This window comes from Thamnophis elegans, chromosome 7 (genome assembly GCF_009769535.1).
Source record: "Thamnophis elegans isolate rThaEle1 chromosome 7, rThaEle1.pri, whole genome shotgun sequence".
Taxonomy (NCBI): domain Eukaryota; kingdom Metazoa; phylum Chordata; class Lepidosauria; order Squamata; family Colubridae; genus Thamnophis; species Thamnophis elegans.
Window position 1 is genome coordinate 39,108,351 of NC_045547.1, and position 17,410 is coordinate 39,125,760.

At 34.4% G+C, this 17,410-nt stretch overlaps 1 protein-coding gene across 1 annotated transcript in view; it reads left to right on the top strand.

Moving 5' to 3' along the window:
* DCN (decorin) overlaps positions 1-2,410 on the top strand; it is a 32,942-nt gene extending 30,532 nt beyond the window's left edge. The window contains 2 exon segments of the mRNA XM_032221905.1: positions 601-739; positions 1,838-2,410. Of these exon segments, the coding sequence (XP_032077796.1) occupies positions 601-739; positions 1,838-2,032 (334 nt within the window). The 3' untranslated portion in view covers positions 2,033-2,410.
* The last annotated feature ends 15,000 nt before the right edge of the window (positions 2,411-17,410 follow it).

Below are 17,410 nucleotides of genomic sequence, written 5' to 3' on the forward strand. Positions count from 1 at the left end.
AAAATACTAGTTTTAACTAGTTATATGAACTAGTTTTTCACATCACTAGTTTTCTAATCTTGAACAGTTATCCTTCATTATTTAATAACTTATCAGGTAGATTAAAATTCAATAACTGAATACTTTAAAAACGGGTGTGAAAAGATTAAGGGGTAAAATTTCAGATCATTAGAACAACTATATGCTTGAATATATAAAAACAGAAGTGATGCTATTGAGGTTTCTGTAAGGTTTAAAAAGTTTGCTTTATCTATTAAAATTTTCACTCAATGACAGTCAAAATATTATGTCTATGCCTACTCTGGGATCATACACAGCTGAGGATCTGAAGGGATCACATGCAGCCCACATATATTCTACCTGCTGTAAAGCATTCGTTTTTAAAAATGTCTTCCTTTTGCTGGGCCTTTCATAAATCTTTAAACTCTATACAGGGCATCTGACTTCTGTGGAATTGCACCTGCCAGCTTGCAGCATAGTTAAAACTCCATAGAATACAAATTAAATCACAAGAAATCAAGGTGTTAAATTATTTTTAATGAACATGCAGAAACAAACTTTTACTTCAGCATAGTTGGCACAATGTTTTTCTCCTTATAGGCTTGGCCTCAGTTACAATCGCATTGCTAGTGTGGAAAATGGATCTTTAACCAATGTGCCACATTTGAAAGAACTCCATTTAGACAACAATGATTTGGCCAAAGTACCTGCTGGACTAGGAGAACACAAATACATACAGGTATAGTATATCCTAAGGAGAATAATTAGAAATATTGTTAAACGCACAGATAAAATGCACTATGTTGGAGAGGTGTCTTGGCCTGAAAAAGACATGTGCAGAAAAATGCTGCATTTTGGCTTCAGAATTATAGCCTGAGTAATTGCCATTTTAATAACATGATCATGCATGTCTTGATAGAAAACAATGGTCTGAAGATAGTAAATACAACAGGAAACCTGAAAGAAAGTTAGTTTGGGTTCATGATAAGTATCTAGATGAGAGTTTACACAGGAACCTTAACCTTGGAGTTTATAATAAACATGCAATAATTTTAAAACCTCTCTGACTATACATATTTCCTAATTTAGTAACTTCTTTTGAATTTAATTATGCAGGGAAACATTGGAAATTTTACATTGCTACAGATGTAATTTTATAATGTAGCATAAACTATATTTGTTTTTTGCTCTCCTGTAATTGGAGGTGGTACATCATTCCCGTGAGAATGTAATCATTTTTCCACCATATTAAATCATAATGCTTAAAGCATATAGAATCATAGGTTTGGAAGTGATTATTTAGGGGATGAAGTCCAATCTCCAGTAGAAGAAATATTTATTGCATATTTAACGTTGATTATATTTTATTTTATGTTATAAAAATAGCACAGCTAGTTCAATCTTGTAGTGGTCAGGATTATTACAAAAAACATTATGAAAGAATATTTCATTACTCAATATTAACAGATGAATATTTTCAGATCTTTGAGTTCTACAGAAGGATATCAAATATCTGTGATTAGAACTCATGCTTTAACATCTTGTAGCTTTACTTTATGTACCTGAAATATTCATTTAGTTTGTGGAATGTATGTATTTGGAATGTAAGTATTTGGAATGTACAAATACATGGAAATGACAACAACAGCAAGATAAGGCACCAAAATTTCTTTGCTATCCCAAACTGATTACATGTGTTTATGATCCTTTCCAATGAGAATGGATATAGTTGAAAAGTATTTTGGCTCAAACATTTAGATATTCTTATATATTAATTTTGCCTTTTTACAATTGACTACAGCAAAACAGTTTTATTTCTATGTTTTTTGATTTTCAGGTTGTCTACCTTCACAACAACAAAATTGCTGCTGTTGGCCCTAATGATTTCTGTCCTCTTGGATACAACAGCAAAAAAGCTGCTTATTCAGGAGTAAGCCTGTTTAGTAACCCTGTGCAATTCTGGGAAATTCAGCCATCTGCTTTTCGATGCATCTATGAACGATCTGTAATACAACTTGGAAACTACAAATAAATGCACAAAAGTGTTTCCACTTAAATACCTGTTGCTTTTTAAAATTGCTGGTAACTATTAAAGCCTGATATTGGAGACTTAACTGCAGAGTGGATATTATTATATTTGTAAAAGACCCATGAGATAATTTCCAGAGAAAAATAAGTGAATTTATTTTGGGGTTGGGTTTTTTTTGTTTTTTTTTTGCTTCATCAACAAACACCTGAGATAGTTAGTGGTATCTCTCTCTTAAGTGAGCACAACATATTTTTTTAAACATTCCAGAGAATGTTGAGATTTGGGGATAAATATTGGTCAAGCATTTCATAATTAGAAATAGTATAAAGCACATTTTTACTCTAAAGCCACACAAAAAAAGTATTTGGAGGACAAAGTAATGAGGCATACTTTAAAAAAAAACCAATCAAGTCTTAATAAACTCCTATCTATTTAAAATTTAAATCATAAGTGCAGGTATTAAAATATCAGATATTCAGATAAGCAATATAGAAATGTTGCTTTTGTTAATATTTTTGGTTAAAATGCTATTTTAATATATACCTATTTTCTTTTCTATGATTTTATGTTAAAATCTTCCCAGATAATTTATGTACAATTAGGAAAATATTCTACAGGCTTAAAATATATTCATGACCCTGGCTTTTTCTTGAATATATCAGCTAATGCTGATACTGATGCTTTTATGTCCCCATGGAATGGAGATAGTGGTGCCTTACCCATCTTGTAATGAAAGTCACCAAGAACTTTTGCTGTGTAACTGAATTTACAATAAGCATTAGGTAATCTTGCCTTTATCATTTAGCATGCAGGGAAAGGACTTGGAGACTTGTCCACAAATTCCTGCTTCATTCTCCAATTTTTCATTGTCATTTCTACCTTCTAGGTGACAAAGCTAATGTTTTCAAAATGCAATTTATTTCTCATTGCTCACACAATATAGCAGTAGACTTATATACCGCTTCATAGGGCTTTCAGCCCTCTCTAAGCGGTTTACAGAGAGTCAGCATATTGCCCCCAACAATCTGGGTCCTCATTTTACCCACCTCGGAAGGATGGAAGGCTGAGTCAACCCTGAGCCGGTGAGATTTGAACCGCTGAACTGCTGATCTAGCAGTAGCCTGCAGTGCTGCATTTAACCACTGCGCCACCTTGGCTGTTCCTGTTCATAATCTGATAAAAATAGTCACATAGAATTCTCATTAATTTGGGAGTCTTTGAGAAATTACTATGTGGATTGTGACTAGTAAGTCTGCAACCATGTATAAATTAAGCAATATTGGCCTACTATATTAATAAATAGCTCTAAAATGCAAGAGTGGACATTCACCCATTTTAACTGATTTTAATTTTAACACTGTTTTCAAATGTAATGTAAAGAAATATTCAGATTATTTGCTCAACAATACATAGTTTCACAGGGGATTATCAAGTGGCCAGAAGTAGAAGAACATTATCTAAAATAATATTTTAAGACACATCTGAAAGCAAAGTTTATTTTTACATCACTATAACTGGTTTTATGTAGTAGCAATAATATAAAAAATGGCTGTACATTTCTGGGAAACCTATCTCCAAATTTAACTGTATTTCTTTCAACATGACACATTAAAAAAAAGTTTGGATACCTCTTAATTGTTCAAAATACAATATTTTCAATGTATGTATGTTTTATATTAAACAGTACTGGCAAACTCCAAGATCCTGGTGTGTGTTATATAGGCTCTGCCATCTAAAGCAGTGGAAACGAACCTATTGCAAAGGGACAGATCATTTTCTAGTGCTATTCAAAGTAGTTGAATCCAGTTAGTTATCATATAGCAGATTTTTATAAAATGAAATAGCTAAAGTTAAAACCTGGTTTATCACATACACTAATATATGAGAATATGTAGAGATTTATTTTCTTTTAATAACCATGTAATAATCCCTTGCATTAGAGTGGAATCGGGGAGACTGAATGTAGCTGAGTGTTTACAGGCCAGATGCCCTTCCTAACACCTACGTGGAGCTCAAAGCAGATATTTTCTGTTTGCGCCCAGAGAGAAAAATATATCTCATGAGGATCGACTTACAGTTTCTCGATTGTGAGACGAGAGCTCCATTTCTAGCCAAGCACAGCACTATATAGAATATGCAATATTAAAAAAAAAATCCCTCCTTTTTACGACTGTAATCCCTTAATTTGAGGTAGATTTTGCTGGATGCCCTTCCTGATGCCATGTGGAGTTTTTTCTTTGTTTTCTTTGAAACATCTGCCACTAAGACTGAATTCTCAACTTTCTGAGGTGAACATCTTCACCATGCCACTCACGTAGTATATACAATATAATTGTTCATAAATTAATTAATATATTTATTGAAAGATAAAAGTTTAAAAATAACAGCTCTTTCTTTTACTTGTACAAAATGTTAGATTTTAATCTAACATTAAATTATATAGAGAAATCTCTATATGACCAAATTGAGGGGAATTACACTATAACAATTTCTCTGATACAGCAAAAATAATGGAAAAAATCTTACAGTACCCTAAAGATATACTGTGTCATGAATGTTCACTGTAGCTGCTTCACAAATGCATAAGAATGATCTTTGAGAGGGTAGTATACAGGCATCTGTTGTTATGAAAGGCAGATAGTAAGAAGAAGGGATAAGGGAAAATGTAATGAAGAAATTATAGTTGAATTCATGTTTTATGAATGCTGTTCATAAAACAGCTACTTGTACAATACAGATAGTAACCAAATATCTATTGACATTTCAATAATAATAAAAGATAAAAGTTTCTCTGCCCAGTTGTGTTTGACTTTAGAACAGAGTGCTCATCTCTGTTTCTTGGATGAAGAGCCAGAGTTGTCCTAAAATAAAATAAAATAAAATAAAATAATAAGTTGCTAAGTTCATTCACTGGAAATTGTGCCAGAAGTTTGGATTTGAGTACAGCAAAAACCACTGGGAACATCATGTTGAGAAGGTTCTAGAGAATGAAAAAGTCAAGATCCTGTGAGATTTCAGAATTCAGACTGACAAGCACTTGGCCTACAACACATCTGACACCTCAACAGTTGAAAAGAAAAAAAAGTTTGGTTCATTGATATTGCAGTGATGCACAAATAAACGTTACGACATCCTAGATCCCTGGGTGGGGCCCGACTAGTAATCAATGCTAAATCCGGCGAAACAACTGGCTGCTGTGTTACAATTCTGTTGTTGCAATAATAATAATAATAACCAGGACTTAAAAATTGAAATTCAACGACTATGGCACAAACCAGCAGTGGTAATTCCAGTGGTAATTGGCACACTGGGTGCTATTCCAAAAGCACTGGAATTACATTTAAAACAGTTGAAAATTGACAAAATCACCATCAGTCAAATGCAAAAAGCCGCACTGCTTGGATCTGCACGCATATTACAAAAATACGTTACGATGTCCTAGGCCCCTAGGTGGGGCCCGACTAGTAACCAATGCCAAATCCAGCGAAACAACTGGCTGCTGTGATACAATTGTATAATAATAATGTAATATTTTTAAAAGATGCACACTGTCAACAACAAATATTATTTCAATTAAGATTTTGCTTGTACCAGTATAAAACTATATCCAGTCTTATGTTCTATGTCAGCCTTCTCCAACATGATGTCCTCTACTATGTTGAAGTCCAGCTTCTATAATTGTGTCACCTAAATATTTATGTGAATTGAAAGGTAACATATCTGATAGAATTTGGTTGGAATAACTTATTCTACACCTTCCATCCATTAACTGAGTTAAAATTCTCAGCTTTTCTGATTAAAATCTTCTGGAAGTCATTAAAAAAAACGCAAAAGACAAAACTGCAGTCAGGCATTATCTTATAGATAGGTCAACAGACTGAAGGCATTGAGACAGCTAATAAACTGAAAACCACAAGGATTTGTATTGGATTCTGAAGGAAGAACATTCTGAATGGAATAAAATATTGGAATTTTCACAATTTTTCTCATGACTTTTTCCCAAATAAAATTACTGCTTTATGTACCGGTAATTGGAAAAATGCAGTGCATACTTGAAAGTCCATCACCATTAGTGTCATGGGGGTTGTTTATGAAAAGTTCAAAAGAGTTTGGTAATGCAATCATCTGATTTATCTCTGAGCTATTTAAAACAGCTATGTGATATTGGGGGAGTCTACTGTATGTTTCTATTACCAAAACAACTTTGGAGGAAAGAAGTCTTCAAGATAATGTTTAAGTTAGGGAGATATTAAAACAGATAATAGGAATACTTTGTGTTTTTATGGTCTGCATCAGAGGTGGTTGCTCCTGGTTTGGCCCAGATTGGGCGAACCAGTAGTAGTGGTGACAGGAGACTTTGCAAACCTGCCCGGACACTTCTTTTTACTACTTTACCGATAGTAAAAAATTTGGAAACCCACCACTGGTCTGCATACAAACATACATACAGATGGACACACATACAGAAAGAAAAAGGGAGAGGGAGACAGTCAGAGATACAAACATGTTTATTCTTGAAATTAATAACACAATAGTAGTGCCCCTAGAAAAGATGCATCAAATTTCTCTCTTCTGATCCATATTTCTAACTCTGGAACTGAGATATTTACAAATAAGGCAAATATGAGTGTCCCAGGATAATTGCAGGATCCAAAAAGATTATAGGATCCAATTGGGTCAGTCACCTGGACCAGAGGTTTGGTCTTCTGAGCTTTCAGACTTGTGTTGGAGCCCATCCTCAGGGAGTTTCTCTTTAATAAGCCAATATTTAAGCAATTTATGTTTGTTAATTGTCCAACTCCTTTTTGAATAGGACAGAAATGTAAAAAAAAAATGAATTAATATTTTGTCCAAGAAAAGTAGCCAGAGCTCATAAAAAACTTGGCAGAAATAGAAAAATCAAGCTTTAGATAAAGAAGCCAAACATGTTCAACTGTTAAAAGAATGCAGCTAATTTTGCAGACTAGTGCAGAATAAAACATTAACAACTTAAGTTTAAAAAACATGGAAGCATATAAAGATTTTGTGAGTAAATTGAAGATTCCTACAAAATTAAATTGATTGAACTGGGATTAGGATTTTGAGAACTCAAGAGTTGAAAAATATGATATTTTAGGGTGGATGAATTTATCTTTAATCCTGGTGGCCCTTAATTCCTTGCCCAAGTACCTTCACGAAAGTCAAGTAGTTAACCAATAAGTGTGACAGTGGCCTCTAGTGATCAGACATTTTCCTTACATGCTTTTTGAACTAAAAGAAAAAAGTGATTTCTTATATTTATTATAGCTACACAGCATGTGAATAATTTCCCATTAAGAGATATTCTGTACTTCAGAGAATTTTTAATTCAATATGTTGTAGTTTATTGTTATCTATTAACCTTTTAAAAATGAACTGCTTTTTGAAAAGTAATGAGCTCTCTGTTAATAAAACAGGATTATATTTTTTCCATTACATGAGGTTTGTATAAACTTCTATAGAAATTTACTACATTTCCTGAAACTGTTGATAAATATAAGTACATCACCAATATTTTTAAAGAAATTTACAACATAATTTTTTTTATATCTACATATCTCTATCTCTATATCTCTAATTCCACATGAAATCCTGTATGGTTTCAGAGTCTACTTATTCATGTACTGTGCTAAGCAAAGCTATTACTGCATGATTCAACAATGCTTTTGTTTAGCAACTGGTTTTTTTTTCAGATTGGGGTTGAGAGGGAGAAATGCTACAAGGTCGACCAGATGGTTATGGGCGGGCTAGAACGTGGATCTCTTTATTCATAGTGCAGGATGTCAATCACTATACCACATGGGCTTTCTCATTAAATGATCATAAATTGCATATTAATGAAGGGTGGGCTGAGTGAACAATGAAAGTTAATACCTTGTATAATCCTCTTCAAAAAAAGCTATCAAAATCTTGGCATCAACCTATACCAAAGGAGTTGAATGATATCTTACACAACTCAAGGGGTTCCCACCTGCTTTTAAAATTATTATCATAAAGGCTTCGTAATTTGAAAATAACGTTGCCCCTTTTACCAAGGATTTCTAAAAGATTTCCCGAGAAATAGGCATTTAAAATATTTCACACAGCTGAAACTGACAAAAGAGATTTCTAGAAGATATATTCCTTAAAAAAACCTCACAGTATCTAAATGGATATTTCTATGTTTTCAGAAAATATTTTTTTTACAAAATTCCAAAAATTGGAAAATAATTTATGTATGATCACTAGGAATTAGGGATGCGATGACCCATTGGTTAAGATGATGAGTGTCTTGGCTGGAAAGCCGATAGCCCAGTCGAGACTTGAGCGCCATGCAATGGGGCAAACGCCTGTTACTTGCTCCAGTTCCTGCCTACCTAGCAGTTTGACAACATGTAAATACAAGAAGATAAATAGGTACCATTGAACAGTATTCCATGTAACAGCATTCCACGTATTTCAGTGAATAGTCATGCTGGCCACATGACTACAGAAGTGTCTTCAGACAATGCTGGCTCCCTCAGCTAAGAAACAAAGATGAGCACTGACTCCTAGAGGGGAACCTTTACCTTTACTAAGAATTAGCTGCCATTTAACTTGTAGTTATAACAGGTAGTCTTCAATTTACAACCAGTTGTTTAGCATATCCCCCAAAAGCTAAAAGTTCTGATGGCAGACCTACAGTCACATGACTACATTTAGGCACTTTGCCACATTTAAGACCATTTGCAGTGTCCCATGGTCATGTGACTCTGATTTACAATATTTTTGCTGAAAACCAGTGTTTATTTCTAGTTTACATCCTACACCTCCAAATAAGTTTAGAGCTTGCCTAGGTCCACTGTCCTACTATTCCAAAGCTTAAGGGAATGACCAGGTGTTTACACCCTCAAAAGGCTAGGAAACTAATAACCTACTGGATCTCTAGGGGTTGGGTGGGATCTTCCAAAGGAAGGAGGCAACTACCAAGAAGGCATGCTGTCTAGGTGCTACACGGTGGCAACATTTAAGAGAAAGGACCTGGAACTTACCAATACTGTCAGACTTAATGAAATGGGCAGGTACCAAATTATCCATAAGATAATCACTAATTCCTTGAATCATATCCAAAAAGATGTGTAACATGGAGAAACCAGGTGGCAAAAACTGCAGATCTGCTGAACTACAGACAGTTATAATTTTCAAATGGTTGTCTAGGCACAAGACATAAAGATTGGGTATATAATTCCTAACACAGGTATTCAAAACTTCTGTTTATGCTATTTTTGTTTCTTTCTATTATTTCAAACATAAACAAAATTTTCCATTGTTACCAGATAATGAATAGAAACTATAATTGAACCAATACTAAATTTGCCTTTTAAATCAACAATTAATTGATATATTAAAATACTTTGCCATCCAAGATAGTTATCCAGATTTACTTTTGATGTTTAAATACTATTGGTGTAGTATTATAGTAATACTATAGCAGTGGTGGGTTTCAAAACTTTTTAGAACCTCTTCTGTAGGTGTGGCCTGCTTTGTGGGAGTGGCTTGCTGGCTATGTGACTGGGTGGGAGTGGCTTGCCAGCCATTTGACCGGATGGGAGTGGCTTGCCAGCCATGTTACTCGATGGATGTGGCCAACTTGAAAAATGTGGTGAAACTCACTTAACAATGCTCTTGCTTAGCAACCAAAATGTTGGCTCAGAAACTCTGGCATTTGAAGCACGTAAGTCTTAAAGCTGTCAAGTTACAAGACCCTTGCATCCCTAACCCTTTAGAAAAAAAAACCCAGGGGTGTTCAAACTTAACAGCTTTAAGGCTTGTGGACTTCAACTCTCAGAATTCCTCCTCTCGCTCTTCATCTTGATGATGTGCCGAAGGGGGGGAAGGAAGCTGGAACCAGTTTTAAATGGCACTGTAGATTTGTGGAACCCTTCTATAGAAGAGGTTAGAACTGGCAGGAACCCACCCCTGTACTATAATATTACTATAGTATAGTAATTCCTTTCTATTTCATGCTTCATGGTTTCTATGATGTTTTCAACCAAAGAGAAGGCTAAGCAGCCACTTTCCTTTGTATGTACTGTATATAATGCTTTAGAGATCTAAAGAGTGGCTGCTTAGCCTCCTTATCTCCTTTTATCATCAGAATAATTTCATTCTATGATTCCTTGGGTTTTGGGCAGTGTATTGTTATGTAAGATATGAAGTAAAATGAAGCAAGAAAAGGAAAAGACCCATTCTTCATTTCACCAAATACATTGCTATCATTTTAGTTGCTAGTCCCTGAAAAGTAAATAAACGGAAAAGCAGTGTGAGTTTGGAGTTGAGGAATTGGCACAAAAGTTAGATCCATTGTCTGAACCTTTAAATTGGCTTGAAAAGAATGACCAGAGTGTCAGTTAATCCAATGACAAATCTTCAAATTCCACTTGGTTTGTCCCCATCTGCTTGAGGTCTCATTCCAATAATGAGAAATGAGCTTCAGTATTGTCATCTTAAAATACAATATTTTACTGCATACTTTGTCAGCCTCAGCAAACTAAATTATTGCATAATTTAAACCATCTTCATAATTTACATATGGTGATAAAATGAAAAAATTATGTATGTGATCATGACCATACACCCAAGACATTGCATAATCAGAGAGAGAAAAATAAAATCCAAATTGATGCTTTTCTCACCCTTCTTTAATTATCAATTCAATAACTTTTTCAAATACATCTGGCAACACTGAAGCCTCCAAGATGGACTCAGGCAGAATTATATCCAAAACTAATAAAATTGTGTTGTGTTTTATTTCATCAATATATTTACAGCTTGTGTATAATTTTTTCAAATAATTTATTACTCATACTGGCCTGCTTTTCTTGTTCTTTCACTCTGTGTACTATTTTAGCCTCTAATTTAGACTTTCTTATTTTTCTTTAATCTCTTTCAATCCTCACAAAGTAATTTATTTCACTCTGATTTCACATGGGCTGCTGCCTTTTAGCCCAGCTGAAGTTTCTAAATAGTATTTAAAAGGAGCTTCATGTGGAGATGTAGAATGCATGGCACTAGTCTAGCCAGATAGTAATGGTTATAGTCACAATGAGTATAGGAAGGATCCCTCTAACTATAGTTTCCACCTGATGCTTGAGTATGATCCATTGAGCCGCAGCGCCGCAGTGGTTAGAGTACAGTACTGCAGGCTACTTCTGCTGATCACCGGCTGCCAGCAGTTTGGCAGATTGAATCTCACCAAGCTAAAGGTTGACTTAGCATTCCATTCTTCCAAGGTGGGTAAAATAAGGACCCAGATTGTTGGGGGCAATATGCTGATTGTGTAAACCGCTTAGAGAAGGCTGTAAAGCACTATGAAGCGATATATTTTGTTATTGCTATTATGCAGAAGGATCCTGAATTGCAAAGGTGCCCCCTCAAAGATAATTGAAATCTGTCCAAAGAAAACATTTGTGTCAACTGACAATCTGGATGAACAAACCACAATTACAATTTATCTGGTTTAATTCCAGTATTTTCTCTCCCATCCACAACCAATCTTCAAGTTCCTTGGAATAAGAGATGGACATCATCTCTCTATAGCATGGGGTATCAATGTAAAGTTAAGTATAGTGAATGCACTCACGATACCACATATTATACAGGGTTGGAAATAAGACTGAACCTTGTAGCATCAATCAGTCAGGGGCTTCTGGACCAATGTCTCACCCTTTGCCACTATGAATTGAAGTGTTGTGTTGAAAAAAGGGAAGACCCCTGCACAACAGTGCCCTAATCTCCAGTCATTGCAGACAGTTCTGATAATGGTATCAAAAGCCATCGGCTGGTTAAAACAGACCAGCAAAATACCACTATGCATATTCAGGTCCTTTTTAACCAGCTGATATATTATCAACAACAGCAACCAATGCAATCTCATCCCCATCCCTGGATCTGAATCTTGACTGAAAAGGGTCCAGATTATTCACTTCTTCCAAACTGAACATTCTAGCAACTAATAAAAACACAACTATCCCAAGCTACACAATGTGCTGAGTTCTCCTCATGAAGTGTCCTCTTCTGTAAGAAATACAAAAAAACACAAATTATGTTGAATACGGGCTAACTGATGCAGATGCATCAGGATGTCCTTCAGAAAAAAGCTCAGAAAGAAAATAAAATAAAAGAGTAAGTCCATATTTACAGCTGTATTTACAACACAATCCTTTTCTTTAAATTTGAAGGAGAAAAAGATAGTTGTTCTTTCCAAATATCATTTTTTTTCTAATTACAAGATTAATTGTAATTTATAAAAAAACAAACAGAGCTACCATATCTGGGCCTCAACATTTCAGATATCCACAAGATGGCAGAAAAAAATAGTTTTATGTATCTCTTGTCTGCTATCTAGTGGTTAACTGGATTTTTGCAGATTAGATAAGCCTTAGTTTGTGCTTGGTGATTTATTCATTTGTTTTATGTTAGTTGAAATTCTAATGTAATTTTGTCACTGAAGTAAGTTGAAATGTAAAATTAGTAAAAATAAAGTCTAACTATTGATGTCAAATAAAAAACTTGATGCAATTTATCACCCAGATATGTCACCTGGATATTAATTTTAACAGTCTCTTTTTTATATGTGCATTTCTATTTCCTTAGATTAGGAAGAATCTAAAAATATCTGGTACTGTCAAAGCACTCTTATTTTCCCCCCAAAATCCTTCTTTGTGCCTTCTGAAATAAGACATGGGTTAATGGTAGTCAGTTTCATATATTTTGAAGAAGTGAAACAGGGCAATACGTAATTCTTAATTCCCATAAAAATGATATAGTGTTTCAGTAAAGAATCTTGTGGTCTACTAATAGGGTGTACAGAAATACTACTTTGTAAATCCTCAAATCTCTCATTTCCATTTTAGGAATAAAAAACAAGTCTAAAATGACCACAAATTCCCAAACTCTAATTACAGTATGTGTCCTAATACTTTCCATTTGAAAAGTGAGTGCTGCGTGGATGTTAGGCAAAATGAATTATAGATTTGGGGCCTCCCTATTTAAAATAATGAAGGCTTTTACTTGTTGAAGTTCAGTGTCATACACTTCTGTAGAAATCAAAGCCTGGTTGTATTTCTAAAAATAAAAGAATTCCAAGAAAATTAGATTGTTGCTACAATGTAGGGACAATATGATATTCTTCTTCAGGTGGAAGCAATAATGCCTATATTTATTCACTTCCTAAAAAGCACACTTGTAATTTTTCATGTTATGTGTCCAATATTTTTAATGGCAAGTGCTACTTGTTTGTTTATTTATTTGTCATATGTGTGTGTGTATGTTGTATTTGTGCTGATATATAATGTATGTTGTATTTGTGCTTATATATATATATATATATATATATATAAGATTTTTACAACCCCTGGTAAGCCCCAATTATGGGAGGAAGCTAACTGCTTCCATCATCTGTCATTCGGCTCGTCACAAGAGTCCATCACGACAGAAACCCAATATTTTTACTGTTGCCTTTGTTATATTTGTGTTTTTTTATTTGTGCTGATAAATAAATAAAGGGAGACTAGTATAGATCTATTTCAAGCTATTTAGCTCTCATCAGCTAGCCATACCCTTACTGGGATTTGAACCTGGGCTATATTGCATACTAGGCATACTAGGCAGAGATCTTAGCCATTAGGCCACAGGCTCTTATCCGTTATCAGCGGATGTAAAAATCTAATAGATACCTTTTACCCTGGCTTCGCTGATAACGGATAAGAGCCTGTGGCCTGCTCTGAACTTTTATCAAGGATCCTGAATTCTAACTCGAAGGATCAAAGGATTTCAAATCATATTTAAGCTGAGAAATATGATGGAAAGATGCTGGTCATGACATCACAAAGGCACTATGATAAAAGAATAATTTAATGTTATTTTTGTATTTTAGCTATAAATAAAGCTAGTAGTTCTAATGCATAAGTTAGTTTAAATCAAAGGTGTTGGAAATGCAGAAAAACTCAGTTGGAAAAAAAACCAGTAGTGCTGAAGCAAACTTATTTTCCATGATGGTTCATACAATGTTTCCAATGTTCTAGTAATGCACCTCTGTATACATTTCTTGTTTAGAGAAGTTGACATGAAATTTGAAAAAAAATATTTTGTTTCATTTTACTATTCAGAAATGGGTTGTGCAGGACTTTTGAATTGAGAGAACTAAGGTTCTTTGGAGCACACAGTGGCACTGGTCCTTCACAGCAGTTTTTTCTTTTCCTCTCTTTTTAAATTAAAGGATAAAATGGGATACAGTTTTTTATGCAAATAAAGTCTTGATTTGAACCTTGTAAAACATTGCTTTTATAGGAAACTAAGGTAAAGAATGGTGTAAGTTGTATATTAGAAGTTGGCAGAGACAGAAAAGGTAAAACGTTTCTAAATATATTTTGATCCCCAGTGTGTGTTTTCATGTGCCTGGGCTGTTCTGGTGCCTGATAGAAGTACAAATTCTTTGCTTTCATTTATTTTATTGTTAAAACAAGTATTATATGCTGCAACTTCCTTTAAATTAGCTCATTATGTAAACTCACAATAAATTAATTATGAAAAATAAAAGTTGACAATATATAATGTACAGCAACTATGAAATATACAGTTAAAACCCAATCACTCTCAAAGTTGTGACATGGTTGACTTGAAGGTTTATCATACCCTTCAATATACTTCTGAACATATTATTCTCATGCAAAGGGTATAATTTAGTACTAAATATCAAGACATATGATGTAAATATGTACATTGATCAATTGCATTGTGATGAATATTTTGACATTAGATGGTCTACCCAGAAGAGTAGAGCAGTTCAAAAAGCTCCAACATCTTCCAGCAATGTTTTGTGTTGCCACTGAGTAGGTCTAATGGGTTTGTACTTAGACAAGAAGCCTGCATAAGTATTTGGACAATTCTGTTTAACAGATTACATCTATGCTTCTGTATCTATTTCCTGGGTGTGATTCTTGCTGAAACTCAGTAAAATTAAGATCTAAATGTTTTATTTAAATATAGATAAATAATTGAGAGTAAACTCAGATATGACAATCTGGTGCAGTGGTTTAAAGAATCAGACTAGAAACCAAGAAACTAGCTGGATGACCTTGGACCAATCTCTCTTTCTTAGCTTTGGAAAGGAGGCAATAGCAAACCACTTCTGAAACCTTGTCAAGAAAATTGCAGAGACAGGCCATCAATACTGGCTCAAAGTCATACAGAAACACAACACAAACTCAGATATGATTGCATTTTAAATGACTTGTGTTCTTCTTCAATACTTTCAGCACATTTTGAAGCTAGAGCCATACTCATGCAAAGAACTCTTGAAAGATATTTAATACAACCTGTGTCATCACATTTGTTGTCACTGTTGGAACTGTGCAAGTCTTTGAAATAGCCACGTTGGAAAGCATAGAAAAAATTATGAATTCCTTCTTTTCCAATAATTAAAGCAGCTGTGTCTTTTTCCAGGTTCATGCAGAACCTCCCAGCCCTTTCTATATCCTTCTGCATTCGTAGCCACTTTGCTTTACATCACGCAGAACAAAGTAAAATGATCAGGACCAGTTTCTAAAGCAGCCATGGTAATCCTAAAATATGCAACTTTAGTAATTTAGAAAGTAATGCTTTGTATGCACTCCTACATTTTCAGAAGAACTGCTTTAAAGGATGTCCATCACTATAATTTTGCACAAATCATGGACTCATAACGAGGAATACAGTAAACAGTGAGACAGAAAGCTCCTCCAAATACTTTAAGTACTGGTATTTGTTAAATAAACCCTGTGATTTTTTTAAATATATGAAATATATAGTAACACACAGAACAAATGTTATTAGTGGTAATAGAGTTTTAGCAAGTTTTTAATGCTTGTTTTTACTGAAATTAGAGAAAATTTATTTCAGATTAAATAATTGATTTAAGATTTCAACTCTGAAATTCTTTTTTTTTTTTTTGCTAAGTTCTTGCTAATATTGGTTCTAATTCTCTTTTACTATTGCATGGACATTAAAAAATTTATTCTTGGAAAGCATTCTTTGATTTTGCACATATGTTATTTTACAATTCTCTATCAATATCAGTTTTTGATATGCTGCTTTGACTGCAAAATCTGCATATAGGGATGTAAGAATGCCACTGCTTAAAGGCAAATTGGGGAAAAAAAATCCATACAATGATATTGAGGTGACATTTTGCAAAATGCAAGTTGACTTGATTAAACATGGCTGCCAGAATAAATTATGTAATTCATGTAAAATTACATAATGTATTGTTTATCTTTGAATATTTGGAGCCCAAAAAGATTAAAAGAATGTAAGATACTCTCTTTCTCTCTCTCATTCATTTTCCCACCTTTTGGTCTGCTATTGTTTCACATCTCTCCTTTTGTTTCTCCTCTCCCCTAGTACCACAATGAATATGTGAGTCCAGTGCATCACATAGCTATTTAGATGAAACTATATTCCTTAAAAGGGATGTGGTGACTCAGTGGCTAAGATGCTGAGCTTGTTGATCAGAAGATCAGCAGTTCAGCAGTTCAAATCCCTAGCGCCAGATAACCAAGTTAGCTCCCATTACTTGTCCCAGCTTCTGCCAACCTAGCAGTTCGAAAGCACATAAAAATGTAGAAAAATAGGGACCACTTTGGTGCGAAGGTAAGAGCGCTCTGTGCACCATTAGCATTTAGTCTTGCCGGCCACATGACCATGGAGACGTCTTAGGACAGTGCTGGCTCTTCGGCTCTAGGAGCACCACCCCTAGAGCCTGAGAAAACCAGCATGCATGTACAGGGGAACCTTTACTTATATTCCTTAAATTGAATAATGTGACCATGGGAAACCAGGGCAAGAAGGTCCTTCTTCCTATATGGATGTATCACCAGACCAATACTTATTGCCTTGTAAATAGCAAGCCACATCACTGCAGCCATGTCACAGTACAACATAGTACATTTTGGCATTCAGTCAGTGAAGCAAACCTCTGAAGATGTACAAATTTAGTTATCCATTATTAACTCTCCTACAAATATTACATATCATAAATATACAGTTGATAACTTTTTTCTTTGATATTCTTTCTAGGTGATTTTGAAAAGTTCCTACTTCTTTTTGTCATTTATAGTTAGGCCCTTAAAGGAAGCATCTATCTCAGACAAACAAGGTCCCTTGTGGGAATTTCTTGGTGATATTAAACCCAGAATGAATACTTTAGAGGTTTGCCAATAATTTTTTATTATTATTTTATTACATTTTTGGCAAGGTCTCTTTCAACAACATTTGCATCCAAGCTTTAGGATGCATTCTTGAACAGCATCCATAAATAAGAAACTTGATTGGTTCCAGATCCTAATAATTCTAAACGTGACAAAT